Raw genomic sequence first — 18,683 nt, 5'->3', positions numbered from 1 at the left:
CTTTCTCAAAGTGATAACAGGAGACTTCTTTTTTATTTTCATTTTTGAAAGACCGTTTCTAGTCTAATCTCATTAGAGCAAAAAACTTACATAAAACATATAATAACTTTGGGAACACATCATCATGAGGCTTTGGCACACGGATAGGATTAGCATGTGTACAGAAAAGGCTGGTCATATGTTTTGGAAGCATGAAGTATACTGGAAAAAACCATGGCTTTGGAACCAGATAGTTCCTGTGTTCAAATCCAAATTCTGTCATAGTATCTAATAGTTGACACCTTTAATCAATTAAACCTTAAATTATCTGACTGTTTTCTATCAGGGATCTCAATAAGTGATAAGTGAAGAAAAAGCATGTGTGAAGAGCCTCCCATTGTGCCTGCCACTAGAATAAGTACAACAAATGTAATTTCTTTCCACTTTTCCATTTATTTAGTGAAACATAGGGTGCAGTTAAGGGAAGGGAGGAAAAGTTTCAGAATCAAGAATATCTTCCAGAGGGCAAATTCAAGGGACAGCCAGATATGGTGTTCATGCCTGTAATCCCAGCACTTTGTGAAGCTGAGGAGGGAGGATCCCTTGAGTCCAGGAGTTTGAGACTAGTCTGGGAAACATACTGAGACTCCAGTCTTTACAAAAACATTAAAAAAAAATTTATCCAAGTGTGGTGTCACATGCCTGTGGTCCCAGCTACGTGGGAGGCTGAGGTAAGAGGATCACTTGAGCCCGGAGGTTGAGGCTGCAGTGAGCCATGATCATACCACTGAACTCTAGAATGGTGACACAGAGAGAAAACCTCTTTTTTTTTTTTTTTTTTTTTTTTGAGATGGAGTTTTGCTCTCGTTGCCCAGGCTGGAGTGCAATCTTGGCTCACTGCAACCTCCACCTCCCGTGTTGAAGCAATTCTCCTGCCTCAGGCTCTCGAGTAGCTGGGATTACAGGCATGTGCCACCATGCCCGGCTAATTTTGTAGTTTTAGTAAAGTCAGTGTTTCTCCATGTTGGTCAGGCTGATCTTGAACTCCTGACCTCAGGTGATCCGCCTGCCTTGGCCTCCCAAAGGTGTGAGTCGCTGCGCCCTGCTGAGAGAACTTATCTTAAAAGAAAGAAGGAAGGAAAAGTAAAGAAAAAAGAAAAACAAATTCAAGGAACAGGGTACATGGGAATGGAGAAGAGACCTTCTGGTTCATGTTACAGGTGTGTGATCCAGGTGGAGAATCACATTAAAGAACCAGACCTGGAACGATCCAAAGATGGGAAGGAGGGATCAGGGTAGAATTATTATTCTTGAAGAGAAAGCAGGAGCACGGTGGGGTAGGGATTGCTGGAGACCTTACAGGATTGCTTACAGACCAACTGTGGAGGGGGCAGTTCTGAATGCACTAAGATGTAATGTTTGGCTTACGGCAGGCTTTACAAACTTTACTGTGCATTCCAAACACTGAGATGCCTGTTGATTCCAGGGTTCACTCCATGTCTATGGAATCTTCATTTCGCCAGGCTCCCTAGGTGGCCCTGATGCACAGTATACTTGGGAACCATCACCAGAAGACACAGACTTGGAATTGTGGACTTTGCAGGCCCTGGGGATTACTTGGTGATAATTCCTTCTATCAAAGGCATTCACTGTTGGTTTTCCTTGAATAAAACAACCTACCAACAGTTCTTCTTGGTATGGAGTGTGGAACCAAAAAGGGCTTATTTTCTGGAAGCATCCTTGATGTCTATTTTACCATATTCTTCTGATGTGACACGTGTCCTTAAATTTTTTGGACAATTTTAGCCAGATAAGCTACCTAGAGTCATACTGATGACACATATGTTTAACCATCTGCAGTTTCTCAATGTATTCCTGACCTGACTTGTCTAAAATACAAAGGAATTTTATATTTGGGAATGTGGGTGAGGAGTTACTCTCTCAGCAGTATGACACAATTCCTGGCAGCAACCCCAAATTATGAAAGATTTTCTCTATCAGTGGATCCTGAGGCAGTGGGAGAAGGAGAAAGAGGAAGGAGATGGCTATCAAAGGCTCCGTGGGTTGGAGGTGGAGGTAGGTTAGGGGTGTATGTCAAGGAAAAAAGTCCTCAGATGGTGTGATGTACAGTGTTTGATCCTGGGTTGAGAATCATCACCTGTAGGTTGAAATAGGATTCTCTCTGCCAGCATTCTGCTTGATATTTAACACAGGATGCAGAGAGGTGAGACATGTGGCATAGGGGAGGTGAACCCCTCGTAGCTACTTCCGTGAAGCAAGAGCACTTTCAAACCTATTCCTCCTGTGGTGTGAAGGGGATTGCCTCTGAAACGGAAGCAGCTTTTTAAGCATGAGCTTTATTTAATTTAATTTTTTTTTTTTTTTGAAGCAGATTCTCACTCTGTCACCCAGGTACAGTGCAGTGATATGACTGTGGCTCAGTGCAGCCTCTGCCTTTTGGGTTCAAGCAATTCTTCTGCCTTAACCTCCCGAGTAGCTGGGATTACAGGCATGTGCCACCACACCGGCTATTTTTTTGTATTTTTAGTAGAGACAGGGTTTCACCTTGTTGGCCAGGCTGGTCTTGAACTTCTGACCTCAAATGATCCACCTGCTTTGTCCTCCCAAAGTGCCAGGATCACAGGCCTGAGCCACCGTGCCTGACCTAAGCATGAGCTTTAAAACTGTTGGGTTGAAACTGACAAGTAATGCCCTTCCAGTGGCTCTATGAGGAGTGGTTTGGGGAGTCTAATGAGATAAAAAGCAAACGTGGAGATGGTTTGTCAAAGGCTGACAACTTTAGACAGCATTCAGATGCCCAAATAAGACTTTGGAAGGTCAGCATCTGCCTGCCTCTTGGGGAGGTCCTCAGAGTCAGATCCCTAATTTGAGATGTGTCTGAAACTTCTATGTCCCTGATTTTCTGAGGACCATTTTGATTTAAAATAGGTCCTGCTATTTTCAGACCAGCTGTGAGACCATGTGGAACTTGTTTTGGTTTCAAGACTGTAATCATGGTAGACCTAAGGGAAAGAGGTCTGAAGTCTTATAGAGGGACATCTATTTGGTAGAGCAAGTAAGTCCCTTATGGTTCCCTGAGCTGTTTACAGAGCTGGGATAGAATATTTTTCCCTTAGCAAACTGGTGGTCATTATGGGACCTGAGAGGATGTTTCAGATGCCCTGGATAATTTCAGAGGACAGAGCCCACATCTCTTATTCCCTACAAAATTTTTCATCCAGAAAGTACTGTTAATTATTGATTAATCATTGAAAGCTTTGCTTTAAAATTCCGTGAAATGAATTCAGTTTTGCCAAGAGCGGCTTGCACTAGTTGTAAAACAAACAACAAAAATGAAACTTAAAAAGCAATTCTATTTATACTTTGATAATATCTTTAGTGATAATTTTTTTTTTTGGAGACAGAGTCTGGCTCTGTCACCCAGGCTGGAATGCAATGGTGCAATCTGGGCTCACTGCAACCCCTACTTCCCAGACTCTAGTGATTCTTCTGAGTCAGCCTCCCAAGTAACTGGGACTACAGGCATGCGCCACTATACCCGGCTAACTTTTTTTTGGTATTTTTAGTAGGAACGAGGTTTCACCATGTTGGCAAGCCTGGTCTCAAACTCCTGACCTCAGGTGATCTGTCCGCCCTGGCCTCCCAAAGTGCTGGGATTACTGGTGTTAGCCAGGAACCCTGGCTGATAATTAAATTTAAAAAACATTTTTGGGCTAGGTGCGGTGGCTCACACCTGTAATCCCAGCACTTTGGGAGGCCAAGGCGGGTGGATCATGAGGTCAAGAGATCGAAACCACCCTGGGCAAAATGGTGAAACACTGTCTCTCCTAAAAATACAAAAATTAGCTGTGCATGGTTGCATGCACTTGCAGTCCGAGCTACTCCGGAGGCTGAGACAGGAGAATTGCTTGAATCCAGGAGACAGAAGTTACAGTAAGCCGAGCTCACACCACTGCACTCCAGCCTGGCAACAGAGCGAGACTTGTTCTAAAAAAAAAAAATTATTTTTGTAGGAACTTACAAGGATAACTTGAACTTCTTCTTGGTTCAATATGTGCCTATGATTTCAAGCATCTTTGAGAGCTAGCTAGAGTACTTGAATTTATAGATAGGCAAAAGAGAGTTGTTCTACATTCTTTAAGATATAAAAACTGAGGCCAGGCATGGTGGCTCACGCCTCTTGTTACCCAGGATGGAGTGCAATGGTGCGATCTCGGCTCACCGCAACCTCCGCCTCTCAGGTTCAGACAATTCTCCTGCCTCAGCCTCCCGCGTAGCTGGGATTACAGGCACGTGCCACCATGCCCAGCTAATTTTTTGTATTTTTAGTAGAGACGGGGTTTCACCGTGTTGACCAGGATGGTCTCGATCTCTTGACCTCGTAATCCACCCGCCTCGGCCTCCCAAAGTGCTGGGATCACAGGCTTGAGCCACCGCGCCCGGCCTAAACTTTAAATTTTTTATAGAGATGGGTTTTGCTATGTTGCCTAGGCTGGTCTTGAATTCCTGGGCCCAAGCTATTCTCCTAGCTTAGTCTCCCAAAGTGCTGAGACTACAGGTGTGAGCCACTGTTCCTTGCCTTATGAATAGAATTTTAGGCCGGGCATGGTGGCTCATGCCTGTAATCCCAGCATTTTGGGAGGCTGAGGCAAGCGTATCACCTGAGGTCAGGAATTTGAGATCAGCCTGGCTAACATGGTGAAACCCTGTCTCTTCTAAAAAAACTCAAAAAAAAAAAAAAAAAAAAAAGAAAAAGAAAAGAAAAGAAAAGAAAAAATTAGCCAAAAAAAAAAAAAAAAAAAAGTCTGGCTAAGACATGGTGAAACCCTGTCTCTTCTAAAAAAAACTCAAAAAAAAAAAAAAAAAAAAAGAAAAAGAAAAAATTAGTCAGACATGGTGGTGAGTAACTGTAATTCCAACTACTTGGGAGACTGAGACAGAAGAACTGCCTGAACCCCGGAGGTGGAGGTTGCAGTGAGTGGAGATCATGCCACTGAACTCCAGCCTGGCCTACAGAATGAGACTATGTCTCAAAACAAACAAACAAACAAACACCTTAGAATTTTTAATGTGGGCAGAAAGACTTAAACAGGTACTTTATGAAGGAAAAATCCAAGTGGCCAATAAATATATGTAAGTGTGCTCAATATCAGTAAGTAATTAGGAAACTATAAATGAAAGTCAGACTAAGATCAGACTATATAGTCTTAATCAGAATGGCAAAATTCACAACTATGATAGTATTTTGTATTGAGGCAATGGTGTCTCTGACATTCTGCTAATAGGAGTGTACATGGAAACAATCTACTTGAAAAAAATCTGGTATTTATCTATCAAAGCTAAAGAAGTGCCCTGTGACCCAGCGAGTCTGCTTCTGGAAGCTTACACATGTGTGTTTTGAGACATGTGTGTTTTGAGACCAACTCTCACTCGTTGCCCAGGCTAGAGTGCAGTGGTGCAATCTTGGCTCACTGCAACCTCTGCCTCCTGGCTCAAGCAACTCTCGTATCTCAGCCTCCCGAATAGCTGTGACCACAGGTATGCGGCACTATGCCCAGCGAAGTTTTGTATTTTTAGTAGAGACAGGGTTTTGCCATGTTGGCTAGGCTGGTCTTGAACTCCTGACCTCAGGGGATTCTCCTGCCTCGAACTCCCAAAGTGCTGGGATTACAGATGTGAACCACCACACCTGGCTTGCATTTTTATGCACTTTCTATTTGAGTGTTTTATGCCACAGAAATGTTGAAATTACTTAAGACTCTATTGTTACATGTAAGACAAACATATAAGGAAGAACGTTTTCACTGGCAGTAGTTTTAAGTTACGTTTTTGACATGTGAGCCACAAAAGAAATATGATGATAGACATTCATTTTTCTGGGTATGAGAATATGTGAAAGCAGATATCTTAATAATGTCATTCTGTATTTCTGTTGCTTTTATTGTCTTGTCATCTTCAGTGATTTTTTATATAGTGAACCTCAGTATTTACATTTTCTGAAACATCCTGATTTAGGATAGGCCAAGCTATCATTCCTGAACATTGGTTTCAACTTACCAGACATTTTGGTTCTGCTAAGGATTAGGTCCCAAAACATTAGCCTAATATGCTCAGGCCCTGTATAGGTACTTTGCATGTATTATCTTAGCCATTGTGATAATCCACGAAAGTTGATATTATCGTACCATTTTTTAGATAAGAAAATTTATCTTTTTTTTCTTTGAGACGGAGTTGCGCTCTGTCATCTGTCGCCCAGGCTGGAGTACAGTGGTGCGATGTTGGCTCACGGCAACCTCCACCTCACAGGTTCAAGCAATTTTCCTGACTCAGCCTCCGGAGTAGATGGGACTATGGGTGTGTTCCACCATGCGCAACTAACTTTTTTTGTAGTTTTAGTAGAGACAGGGTTTTATCATGTTGGCTAGGATGGTCTCAATCTCCTGACCCCCGGACCTGCCTGCCTTAGCTTCCCAAAGTGCTGGGATTACAAGTGTGAGCCATTGCGCCCGGCCAGGAAATTTATCTTAAAAAAGTTAGATGACTTGCCCCAATCATATAGCTAGACAATGATGAAGCTATAATTAGAACAAGATCTGCTTAGCTCCAAAGCCTGAGCTCCTAACCACTCCTCTAGTTTCAGAGACTAAAAACTTCAGGCTCTATCCTCTACCTTGACCAAGGTCAACTGTATATCATGTTTTTCTTTATTTTTAAAAACTACGTAATTGACAATGATTCCCATCATTGTGTGTACGAAAGCAGCCAAGACAGCATGTGACTGTCATAGGGACAATATATTTGCACAAGAGTAAAAAGGTAGAGAATAAACAGGCTTTGCCAACAATGCTTGTTACCAACTGACCATGAACTTTTACCTTCATTCTATATTTCCTGTTTTGCAGGCACTTGGCAGGACCCAAATTACAAAATGTAAAGGAACAAAATGAACACCGATATTACACAATGTTCCTTGGCATACAAAAGAAGAGTAGACATTGTGTGTTGTAGTGTGCTTTGTTGCATAAGGGCAATTACTGTTAAAATTACATTTTTCTACTATCTTCTATGTAGAGTTATGAGCATACTCCTAGATAAAAATCTGCTAAATAGTGATGATGCTGCTTTTTAATCTCTTTAGTATTTGAAGGTCCTATCTAACTTTGACAGTTTAAAATGTCTCTTCTTTTTAATATTCTTGTAGAACCTATAGACTAAGGCACCTCATCTAGCCCTTGATGAGTTACTGTATTTTTTTTCTTTTTTTTTTTTTGAGATAGAGTTTCACTCTTGTTGCCCAGGCTGGAGTGCAATGTCATGATCTTGGCTCACTGTTCCCTCCACCTCCTGGGTTCAAGCAATTCTTCTGCCTCAGCCTCGAGAGTAGCAGGGATTACAGGCATGCACCACCATGCCCAGCTAAATTTTTATTTTTAGTAGAGATGAGGTTTCTACATGTTGGTCAGGTTGGTCTTGAACTCCCAACCTCAGGTGATCCACTGCCTCAGCCTCCCAAAGTGCTGGGATTACAGGCGTGAGCCACCACACCCAGCCTAATGAGTTACTGTATTATATTGACCAATACATAAGCTTGATCTGCCCTGACCAAAATGGAAGCCCCTCGTTTACTATGCATGGAATGTAAGCTTAACCAGCTCATGAGCTCCATCAGGGCCAGAAACTATGCATAGCTTCCACATGTTTTTATTTATTGATTGACTTTTTGCCTTCTAGATTTGATTTCTAAAGTTTAAAATTCAGGATGGCATGGCAGAGAGATGAGAAGGAGCGTCTGAATGTTGAGAGGAGTTTGGCTGAAGATGGCTGGAGAAGAGATTGGCTGCTGGATGATCAAACTCCAGATGATCATCTTCTCACTCCATCCCACTTCCACCCTCAGTAAAACCTCTACAATCACCATCCTCAATTCTTTGTGCAACTTGTTTCTTCCTGGACCCTGGACAAGGACCTAGGTACCGAGAGGACACTAAGCTGGTTAACATTTCAGCCGTCTGCAGATGGCAAAGCTGAAAGAGCACTGTAACACATGCCTACTTGGGCTTTGGGAGTTGTGGGCACCCACCCCTAGATGCTACCATGAGGCCGGAGCCCCAGAGCACTTGCCCCAGCTCCTGCACCTTCCCATCTGTGTGCTCCTCCTCCCATAAGGGGTTTGAGCACACAGCCGCTGAACAGACAAGCCACACCCTTGTCACATGTCCTGCAAGGGGAGTCAGGGAATTCTCTTGTTTCATGAAGACTGAATCTTGAGAATTACTACTGTTCTGTTATATGACAGGTACGTCACAGAGTAGAAAAGGTTGGGAAATCGTGCTTCAGGAGTCATCACTCAATTTGAGAACAGTTACTACAGAGCTCTGGGAAGTAGATTAATTGCTTTGCTTATTTCAAACATTCCTTTTTTGTTCTTTAAGCTTGAGTATCTTTACTTTATATCCACCTAATTCCTTTTCCTACCTGATGAAGGTGTGGCTTTTGAGATAAAGCCATGCCAATCAAAGGGTTTTAAATGTTGAGGGTATTGGGATACTGGACAGGGCTAAGTTGCTAAACCAGGAAGTCCAGAGAAGGTGAGTGAAGTGGGTTAGACTAAGGAAGGGGAAGTTGCCTTCCTTAGCGACAGCTGACAACTACTCAGAATGTTAACGCATACTTGACTTTGCTGAAAGGGAAGGCCCAGTTGTGCTGCACTGTCCTCTGCAGGTAGTCACCTGCCCAGGCAGGACAGCTTTGGCAGTCATTTCCTGGGTGCCTAAGCAGGCAGAGGACACATCTCTGGGTCCCAAGAATAGCAAAGCATTTTACATAATGACTTACTTGGTCTCTGTTTCTCTGTCTCAAAAAAGTACAACTCAATTTTTCCTTTCCAAGAAAGTTGGTAAAAGGAGAAAAGGAAAAGGAAAGTTAGTACTTGTGAAATATTGGCATCTGGTTCTACTGCAGTTATTTATTTTAATGAAAACAGCTACTGAGGGGAACTAACTCACCACACTGGAGGGTAGGTGGCAGAAACACTCCTCCATCCTGCTTGCTCTGGAACCCTACTGTGTCCTAAATCTGGCTGTGTGCTGAGGTGAGGACGGTTTTACATTTGTGCTGCAGAGCCTAAGAGCTTATACATCTATAATGCCAAAGACTGAATTTACTAACCTCCAAGGTCTATAAAATCAAATTAGAAGCTCAGTGAAATGTTTTTTTGTAGACATTAAACAAATATTTGTTAAACTGAATTATCTAACAAGTGAAATTATATACTAGAATTAAATGAGAGTATGTAAGAATGCTTTTGCCTTACCTGTCATGTCTTAATACAGGTGTGGGCATCACGCTTGTCAGAAGCCATCCAAATTCAGCCAGAGTGTGCAGCAGAGGGCCATAATCTGTTTTGATTTCACATCCCTGCATGAATAAGCATAAGAGCTCATAGTCTAATAGCAAAGACAACCAACTACACAATTACAACAAAGGGTGATGCGCGTTAGGATTGTTAGGTTGAACGGAGTTCGCATTCATCGCTGCAGCCTTCCTGGGCTTCATGTTCTCCTCTGCTTCCTTCTAATCGCTGAACCGAGTTAGAAACACTGGTAGTGGAGAGAGGTTTCTGTCTGGTTGTTGGGAGTTTGGTCTTGTTAGGGCAGTGGTTCTTGAAATTTAATATATGGGATTGGGGAACTGGAAATCTACATTTTAAAAATATTTTATATATATATATATATATATATATATATATATATATATATTTTTTTTTTTTTTTTTTTTTTTTTTTGAGACGGATTTTTGCTCTTGTTACCCAGGCTGGAGTGCAATGGCGCAATCTCGGCTCACCGCAACCTCCGCCTCCTGGGTTCAAGCAATTCTCCTGCCTCAGCCTCCTGAGTAGCTGGGATTACAGGCACGTGCCACCATGCCCAGCTAATTTTTTGTGTCTTTAGTAGAGACGGGGTTTCACCATGTTGACCAGGATGGTCTCGATCTCTTGACCTCGTGATCCACCCGCCTCAGCCTCCGAAAGTGCTGGGATTACAGGCTTGAGCCACCATGCCCGGCCAATTATTTATATTTTATTATTATTTTTTGAGACAGAGTTTCGCAGTTATTGTCCAGGCTGGAGTGCAATGGTGTGATCATGGCTCATCGGAAACCTCTACCTCCTGAGTTCAAGTGATTCTCCTGCCTCAGCCTCCTGAGTAGCTGGGATTACAGGCATGTGCCACCATGCCTGGCTAATTTTGTATTTTTAGTAGAGACAGGGTTTCTCTATGTTGGTCAGGCTGGTCTTGAACTCCCGACCTCAGATGATCTGCCCTCCTCAGCCTCCCAAAGTGCTGGGATTTCAGGTGTGAGCCACTCTGCCTGGCTATTATATTTTATTTTGAGAGAGAGTCTCACTCCTACATCTAGGCTAGTGGGCAGTGTCATAATCATAACTCACTTTAACCTCAATCTCCTGGGCTCAAACTATCCTCCTGCCTTAGTTGCCTGAGTAATTGGGACTACAGGTGCACGACACTATGCCTGATTAATTTTTTATTTTTTTTGTAGAGATGGGGTCTCACTATATTGCGCAGGCTGGTCTTGAACTCCTGGTCTCAAGTTATCTTCTTACTTCACGTTCCTAAAGTGCTGGGGTTACAGGCGTGAGCCGCTGTACCAGGGAGAGTCTGAATTTTAACATGAGTCCCACAGGGATTTGTATCCAAGGAATTTCCAGAACACATTTTCAGAAACACTGGTCTAGGGACTAGGAAGTGAGGACAAGAGTGGGGAGTGACAATTGGGGTATTGAAGGTGAGGGGAGCTTGGGTGTGGGGAGTCTTTTCATGCTTTTTACTCAATTTGGAAATGAGTTTTGCCTGGAGCTTTACCTCTTCCCCCAAATCCTTTTTCCCCACTCAATGGATTTTCTAGTTCCTTTGAAAATGGGCTATGTCTGTTTAACCTATATAAGGTCAGAAAGGCAAAAGTGTCCCTGAAAGATGCTGTCAGGGAGTGCCTCATACACACAACAGAATATACCTGAATTCAGTGTGTGCACCTCAAGGGCAGTCCATTCAGTGACATCTGAATTCAGGGTATCAGCAGCAATGTCATCTCTGATTGTGAAGGACAATGCTGTGTGTATATATTTGGCCTGGTGAGAGAAAAAACATCTTTTGGATATTTTTGCCTTTGAAAGTCATTCACAAGGTTAAAAAATAAATAACTCAGTCACATTGGTTGATTGGAGATAAAACACTAGCTGAGTGACTGAATTGTTTTCTTTCAATCAGTTGTCACAGAATGGTGTAAAGAGAATCTCAGTGCCAGGAGATGGTTTTTTGGCTTGAAATTTTTGGGAACCTACTGCTATTTATGCATAGATAATTATTTCTCTATCTTGCAAAAACATTTAATACTGGATAAAGCAAATCACCTTTTCACAAATCTGAAAGAAGTTTGTTCATGCACTTGTGATGAAATTTTAAACACTAAACAAATATATGTTTAAGGATACTGCATGTTCCAGGCAATGAAGATCTTTAATATGTAAAATAAAATATATAGCCTGGGCAACATGGCGAGATCTCATCTCTATAAAAAATACAAAATAATTAGCTGAGTGTGGTGGTGCACACCTGTAGTCCCAGCTACCTGGGAGGCTGTGGTTAGAGAATCACCTGAGCCATGGGAAGTTGAGGCTGCAGTGAGTTGTGATGGCACCACTGCATTACAGCCAGGGTGATAGAGTAAGACCCTATATCAAAAAAAACCCACCCCAAACCAAACATATATATATATATATATATATATATATATATATATATATATACACACACACACACACACATATATATGTATGTATGTATATACATATATGTATATATATAATATTTACATACCATGTATTATATTTATATATGTAGAGCTAAATTGTCAGAAAAGTGCAGCTTACCTCAATCACAGTCCATTGTTCTACTACGATGGCATCATTTCCTTTCCTACTAGAACCTGGAACTCCAGAACCTTCTTCTTCATAGATAAAAAATCCTTCCAAAGATTTAGGCAAATGTTCCCCTGTAAGAAAAAGGATGCAATTAAGAAGGGTTGTAAATACTAAGTGGATCGCAAAATCATCTAAATCCTTAAATAACCCTTATAGGAAACTGAAGGAAAATCATTTCAATTAAAAAACATTTGTTTTGGCTAAATCAATAATATCTTCCTGTGCTTTGACAGTTTTTCTTTTTCCCCAAAGATCAATACTTTTTTTTTTTTACTTCATTGAATTAAAATCCAGCTATACACATAAAAACTATAATAGCAAAAACAAGATAAAATAATGTGGTAGAGTGAGAAGCAAGTGGAAAATCAACCTAAAAGGCATCTGGAAGTGGTCTTCTCTTGAAATAAAAATTTGGTTTCAGATCTATATGTTGCATGCATGTTAATTATACCATTAAGAGAAACAACATAAAAATGTTAGTATTTGAAATTAAAGGCATGATATTAAAATTAATGCTAGGTAAGATTACTTCAAAAGACCTGAACACAGAACAATTCTTTACCTCAATGATGGGCTAAAAAAAAAAAAAAAGAAAAAAAGAAAAACAGGGACAGGAAGACCCTAAACAGAAGTCATTGTCAAAAGAATTCCTGCTGGGAAGGAAGCTTTAAGGGAGGGCCTCTCTGACTTTTTCTTGAATAGCTGACAATAACCAGCTGGCCTACTTGAAACATTTTATGGAAGTTCTTTTGTCTCCTATTTTGCTATAGGAGACATTTTTCCCATGGCCATGTGCTGGTTAAACATTTTGGTTTTTATGCAGTGCAATGTCACATCAAAGTTTCCCTGGTTGACAGATCTAAATTTTAAAAGTCTGCAAAGTTTTCAAATGATCTTTTAAGCTTAAAGATAAAAAAAGACAAAAGTAATTTCGATGTAATTTTCTGTTTTAATTTTTATCAGGCTATATATTTTAAGAGAAAAAATCATTATTATTATTTTTTGACATCAGAATACCATGAAGAATTTGCATTGTTCAGAGTGGTTCCCAAGAACCCGGTAAAGTTTAGTTCCCTAGTTGAAATTGGTTTTCTATTTAAAATATGTATTTCATTTCCTTTAAACATACTTATCTACCGTCTCACCGAAGTGACTAGTGGAATCAAATTTGTTTCTGATTGAAAGTTTATGGCATCACTAGATTATCTTTACAATTGTATGTGTCCCAAGTTCTCTTTTAGATGTATGTGTTTTAAAACAGTTGTATGCTGTGATAATTATGTAGTTAATTATAATCTGCCTCTTTCTTACTTTGGGAGTAAATAATGTGAAAACGCTGGGCTTTGTGGCTCCAGGTCCGTTTTCTTGCTCTCAGTATTGGGGTGTGCTAGCACAGTCCTACCTTTTTTTATCGTGCTTTGCTTTACTGTGTTTTGCAGATAATTTTTTTTCCCCCAAATTGAAGGTTTGTGCCAAATCTGCACTGAACAAGTCTATCAGTGTCATTTGTCCAAAGGCATGTAGTCACTTCATGTCTTGGTGTCACATTTTAGTAATTCTTGAAGTATTTCAACCTTTTTCATTATTATTCTATCTGTTATGGTTGTCTGTGATCAGTGATCTTTGATGTTACTATTGTAATTGTTTTGCGCCACTGAGAATCATGCCCATATAAAATGGTGAATTTAACTGAGAAATGTTGTGGGGGTTCTGACTGCTCCACTCACTGGCCTTTCCCCCATCTCTCTTCCTCTCCTTGAGCCCCCCATTCCCTGAAATTAGGCCAGTTAATAACCCTGAAACAGCCTCTAAATGTTCAAGTGAAAAGAAGAGTCACAACTTTCTCATTTTAAATTAAGAGCTGGGAATGGTGATTAAGCTTAGCAAGGAAGACAAGTCCAAGCTGAGACAGGCGGTACACTAGCCCTCTTGTGTCAGTTGGCCAAGTTGTGAATGTAAGGGGAAAGTTCTTGAAGGAAAATAAAAGTGAATGAATGATAAGAAAGCAAAACAACCTTCTTGATGATATGGAGAAAGTTTTAGTGGTCTGGATGGAAGATCAAACCAGCCACAAGCAATCCCTAAGCCAAAGCCTAATCCAAAGCAAGATCCTGATGCTCTTCCATTCTATGAAGGCTGAGAGAGGGTGAGGAAGCTGTGGAAGAAAAGTTGGAAGCCAACAGAGGTTGGTTCATGAAGTTTAAGGAAAAAAGCAGTCTTCATAACATGAAATTGCAAGGTGAAGGAGCAAGTGCTGATGTACAAGCTGCATCAAGTTATCTAGAAGATCTAGCTAAGAGAACAGATAAAGGTGGCTACACAAAACTACAGATTTTCAATGTAAGTAAAACGATCTTATAGTGGAAGATGTCATCTGAGACTTTCACAGCTAGAGAGGGGAAGTCAATGTCTGGCTTCAAAACGTGGTACAAGCTGACTCCCTTGCTAGGAACTAAGGCAGCTGGGGACTTTAAGTTGAAGCCAACACTAGTTTACTATTCTAAAAATCCTAGGACCTTTAATAATTATGCTAAATCTACTCTGCCTATGATCTAGACATGGAAAACAGGGCCTGGATGACAGCACATCTGTTTATAGCATGGCTTACTGAATATTTTAAGCCCACTATGCAGACCTACTGCTCAGAAAAAAAGATGCTTTTCAAAATATTATGCTTGTTGACAATGCACTTGCTCACCTAAGAGCTCTGATGAAGATATACAAGAAGATTAATGTTTTCGGCTGGGCGCAGTGGCTCAAGCCTGTAATCCCAGCACTTTGGGAGGCCGAGGCGGGTGGATCACGAGGTCAAGAGATCGAGACCATCCTGGTCAACACGGTGAAACCCCGTCTCTACTAAAAATACAAAAAATTAGCTGGGCATGGTGGCGCATGCCTATAATCCCAGCTACTCAGGAGGCTGAGGCAGGAGAATTGCCTGAACTCAGGAGGCGGAGGTTGCGGTGAGCCGAGATCGCGCCATTGCACTCCAGCCTGGGTAACAAGAGCGAAACTCCGTCTCAAAAAAAAAAAAAAAAAAAAAAGATTAATGTTTTCATGCCTGCTAACACAACACCCATTCTGCAGCCCATGGATCATGGAGTCACTTTGACTTTCAAGTCGTATATTTAAGACATACAATTTGTAAAGCTATAGCTGCCACAGATAGTGATTTCTCTGATGGATCTGGGCAAAATAAATTTAAAATCTTCTGGAAAGGACTCACTATTCTAGATGCCTTTAAGAGCATTTGTGATTCATGGGAGGAGGTCAAAATATCAACATGAACAGGAGTTTGAAATAAGTTGATTCCAATTTTCACGGGTGACTTTGAGGGGTTCAGGACTTCAGTGGAGAAAATAACTACAGATGTGGTGAAAATAGTGAGAGCTAGAATTAGAAGTGGAGTCCAGCCGGGCGCGGTGGCTCAAGCCTGTAATCCCAGCACTTTGGGAGGCCGAGGCGGGTGGATCACGAGGTCGAGAGATCGAGACCATCCTGGTCAACATGGTGAAACCCCATCTCTACTAAAAGTGCAAAAAATTAGCTGGGCATGGTGGCACGTGCCTGTAATCCCAGCTACTCAGGAGGCTGAGGCAGGAGAATTGCCTGAGCCCAGGAGGCGGAGGTTGTGGTGAGCCGAGATCGCGCCATTGCACTCCAGCCTGGGTAACAAGGGCGAAACTCCATCTCAAAAAAAAAAAAAAAAAAAAAAAAAAGAAGTGGAGCCCAAAGATAGGACTAAATTGCTGCAATCTTGTAGTAAAACCTGAATGGATGAGGAGTTGCTTCTTATGGAGGAGCAAAGAAAAGAAAGAAAGTGATTTCTTTCCTTCTGTTTTTTTTTTTTTTTTTGAGGCAGAGTCTCACTCTATTGCCCAGGCGGGAGTGCAGTGGCATGATCTCAGCTCACTGTAACCACCACTTCCCAGGTTCAAGCGATTCCTGTGCCTCAGCCTCTTGAGTAGCTGGGACTACAGGCATATACCACCATGCTGGCTAATTTTTGTATTTTTATTTATTTATTTTTGAGATGGAATTTTGCTCTTGTTGCCCAGGATGGAGTGCAATAGCATGATCTTGGTTCACTGCAATCTCTGCCTCCTGGGTTCAAACAATTCTTCTGCTTCAGCCTCCCGAGTAGCTGGGATTACAGGCATGTCACTACTTCTGGCTAATTTTGTATTTTTAGTAGCGACAGGGTTTCATTGTATTGGCCAGGCTGGTCTCAACTCCTGACCTCAAGTAATCCTCCCGCCTTGGCCTCCCAAAGTGCTGTGATTACAGTGTGAGCCACTGTGCCCAGCCTAGAAAGTGGTTTCTTAAAATAGAATCTACTCCTGGTGAAGATGCTGTGAATATTATTGAAGTGACAAAGAAGGATTTAGAATATTACGTAAACTTAGGTGATAAAACAGTGGCAGGGGTTGAGGGGATTGACTCCCATTTTGAAAGAAGTTCTACTGTGGTTAAAATGCCATCAAACAGCATCATATGCTAGAGAGAAATCTTTCGTGAAAGGAAGAGCCAATTGATGCAGCAAATTTCACTGTATTATTTTAAGAAATTGCCACAGCTGGCCAGGTGCAGTGGATCATGCCTATAATCCCAGCACTTTGGGAGGCTGAGACAGATGGGTCACTTGAGCTGAGGAGTTCAAGACCAGCCTGGCAACATAGTGAGACTCCGTCTCTAAAAAAGAAAGTACAAAAATTAGCCAGTATGGTGGTGTGCACCTGTGGTCCCAGCTACCCAACAGGCCAAGGTGGGAGGATTGCTCAAACCCAGGAGGCGGAGGTTGCAGTGAGCTGAGCTGAGATCACATCACTGCACTCCAGCCTGAGCGACAGGGTGTGACTCTGTCTCAAAAGTGAAAAAAATGAAATTAGATATTGCTACAGCTACCCCAACCTTTAGCAACCACCACCCTGATCAGTCAGCCGCCATCAACACAGAGGGAAGACCCTCTACCACCAGGCTGGTCTCAAACACTTGGCCTCCAGGGATTCTCCCACCTTGGCCTCCCAAAGTACTAGGGCTAAAGGCAGGAGCCACTGTGGTGGCCCATTCTTTTCAAATATATTCATCTTATGTAAAAGCCACTCAATCTTAAAGTAATATTGATGCTCCAGAAAGAGTTGTAGCCTGAGAACTTGTGAACTTGTGTGCTCCCTGGCACAAGGCTGCATATCCTGAGGGTACTTGAACCCTGGTTTGAAAAGCACATGTTTGAAGGGCTCTCAGGGAATAGTTCACTTTTCTGGATATGTCTTGTCTTTTAGCTAGATATGACATTGACATTCCTGTAAAGGTGTGGAGAGGTAACACTCCATTTTAGCATTTTGTTTACCGTGTCATTTTTGGTATTCAACTGCCCACCAGAGGTGGGCCCAGGACCATCTTTGAAGTAGAGGGCAGGCACATAGGATAACTCTAAAAGCAATCTTAGCCTATCCACTTCTTTCCATCTCCACCGACATCTCTCTAGGGACCGTTGCAACAGCCTCTCGGCAGCTTCCCCACCACACTTCCACTCTTGCCCTCTAATCCATTTCTCATAATGAGGACAAAGAAATTTCCCTCCCCTCCTCTCCCCTCCCCTTCTCTTCTCTTTCTGTCTCACTCTGTTGCCTGGGCTGGAGTGCAGTGGCATGATCTCGGCTCACTGCAACCTCTGCCTCCTGGGTTCAAGAGATTCTCCTGCCTCAGCCTCTTGAGTAGCTGGGACTATAGGTGCCCATCAAGCCTGGCTAATTTTTGTGTTTTTAATAGAGAACAGAGTTTTGCCATGTTCGCTGGGCTGGTCTTCAACTCCTGACCTCCGCCCGCTTTGGCCTCCCAGAGTGCTGGGATTACAGGCATGAGCCACGGCTCCCGGCCAGAAATTCTTCAAAAAATGTAAATGAAATCATGATTCCCTCTTTAAATCTTGAATGAATGAATTGGAATAAATGTCTTGGTAAAAGCACACACCCTATTTAGGTGGCTCCACCACCTTCCAGTTATGTGAACGTGGGCACCTTATTTAAAATCTCTGTGCTTCAGTTCCTTCACATGTAAAAGGAGAATAAGCATGGCCTGGCACGGTGGCTCATGCCTGGAATCCCAGCACTCTGGGAAGCTGAGGCTGGAGGATCACTTGAAGCCAGGAGTCTGAGACCAGCCTGGGCAGTAAAGTGAGACCTATCTCTACAAAAAAGTTTAAAAGATTAGCTGGGTGTGGTGACGTGCAAGGAGTCCTGGTTACTCGGGAGGCCGAGGTGGCAGGATTGCTTGAGCCCAGGAGTTCAAGGCCATAGTGAACTATGATTGTACCCCTGCACTTCAGCCTGGGTGAGAGTGAGACCCCATCTACAAATAAATAAATAAATAAATAAATAAAGTTAAAAAACCAGGAAATCATCATCTTTACCTCACAGGTTGCTGTGGGGACTAAATGAGTTGATGAATGCAAAGTGCTTAGCACAACGCTGCTGTACAGAAAGTAAAAAATAAGGTGTTTTTTGCGGTTGTTGCATTCTTCTTGTTTAGGACTCCACAGGGACTGGCTGCTGCTTACCTCTTGCACTGTGTCCACAGCCATTCTCTTCCCTGCCTTGTTCCAGAAACACAGACCTTTTCCCAGTTCCTCTTTCCTGCCCTAAGGTCTTTGTACCTTTAGATGTGTTTCTTCGGCCTAGAA

At 42.1% G+C, this 18,683-nt stretch overlaps 1 protein-coding gene across 1 annotated transcript in view; it reads right to left on the bottom strand.

Annotated features, from left to right (window-relative positions):
* The window catches only part of RFTN2 (raftlin family member 2), a 68,046-nt gene that overhangs the window by 17,388 nt on the left and 31,975 nt on the right, over window positions 1–18,683 (bottom strand). The window contains exons 6-7 of the mRNA XM_039469885.2: window positions 11,951–12,072; window positions 9,314–9,417 (exon numbers count right to left, since the gene is read on the bottom strand). Coding sequence (XP_039325819.1) covers window positions 9,314–9,417; window positions 11,951–12,072 — 226 coding nt within the window. The remainder of the gene's footprint in view (window positions 1–9,313; window positions 9,418–11,950; window positions 12,073–18,683) is intronic.

The sequence above is a fragment of the Saimiri boliviensis genome, chromosome 5 (assembly GCF_048565385.1).
Source record: "Saimiri boliviensis isolate mSaiBol1 chromosome 5, mSaiBol1.pri, whole genome shotgun sequence".
Classification (NCBI taxonomy): Eukaryota; Metazoa; Chordata; class Mammalia; order Primates; family Cebidae; genus Saimiri; species Saimiri boliviensis.
Note: the sequence above shows the minus strand (reverse complement) of the source record. Positions and strands in the feature narration are given on the sequence as shown.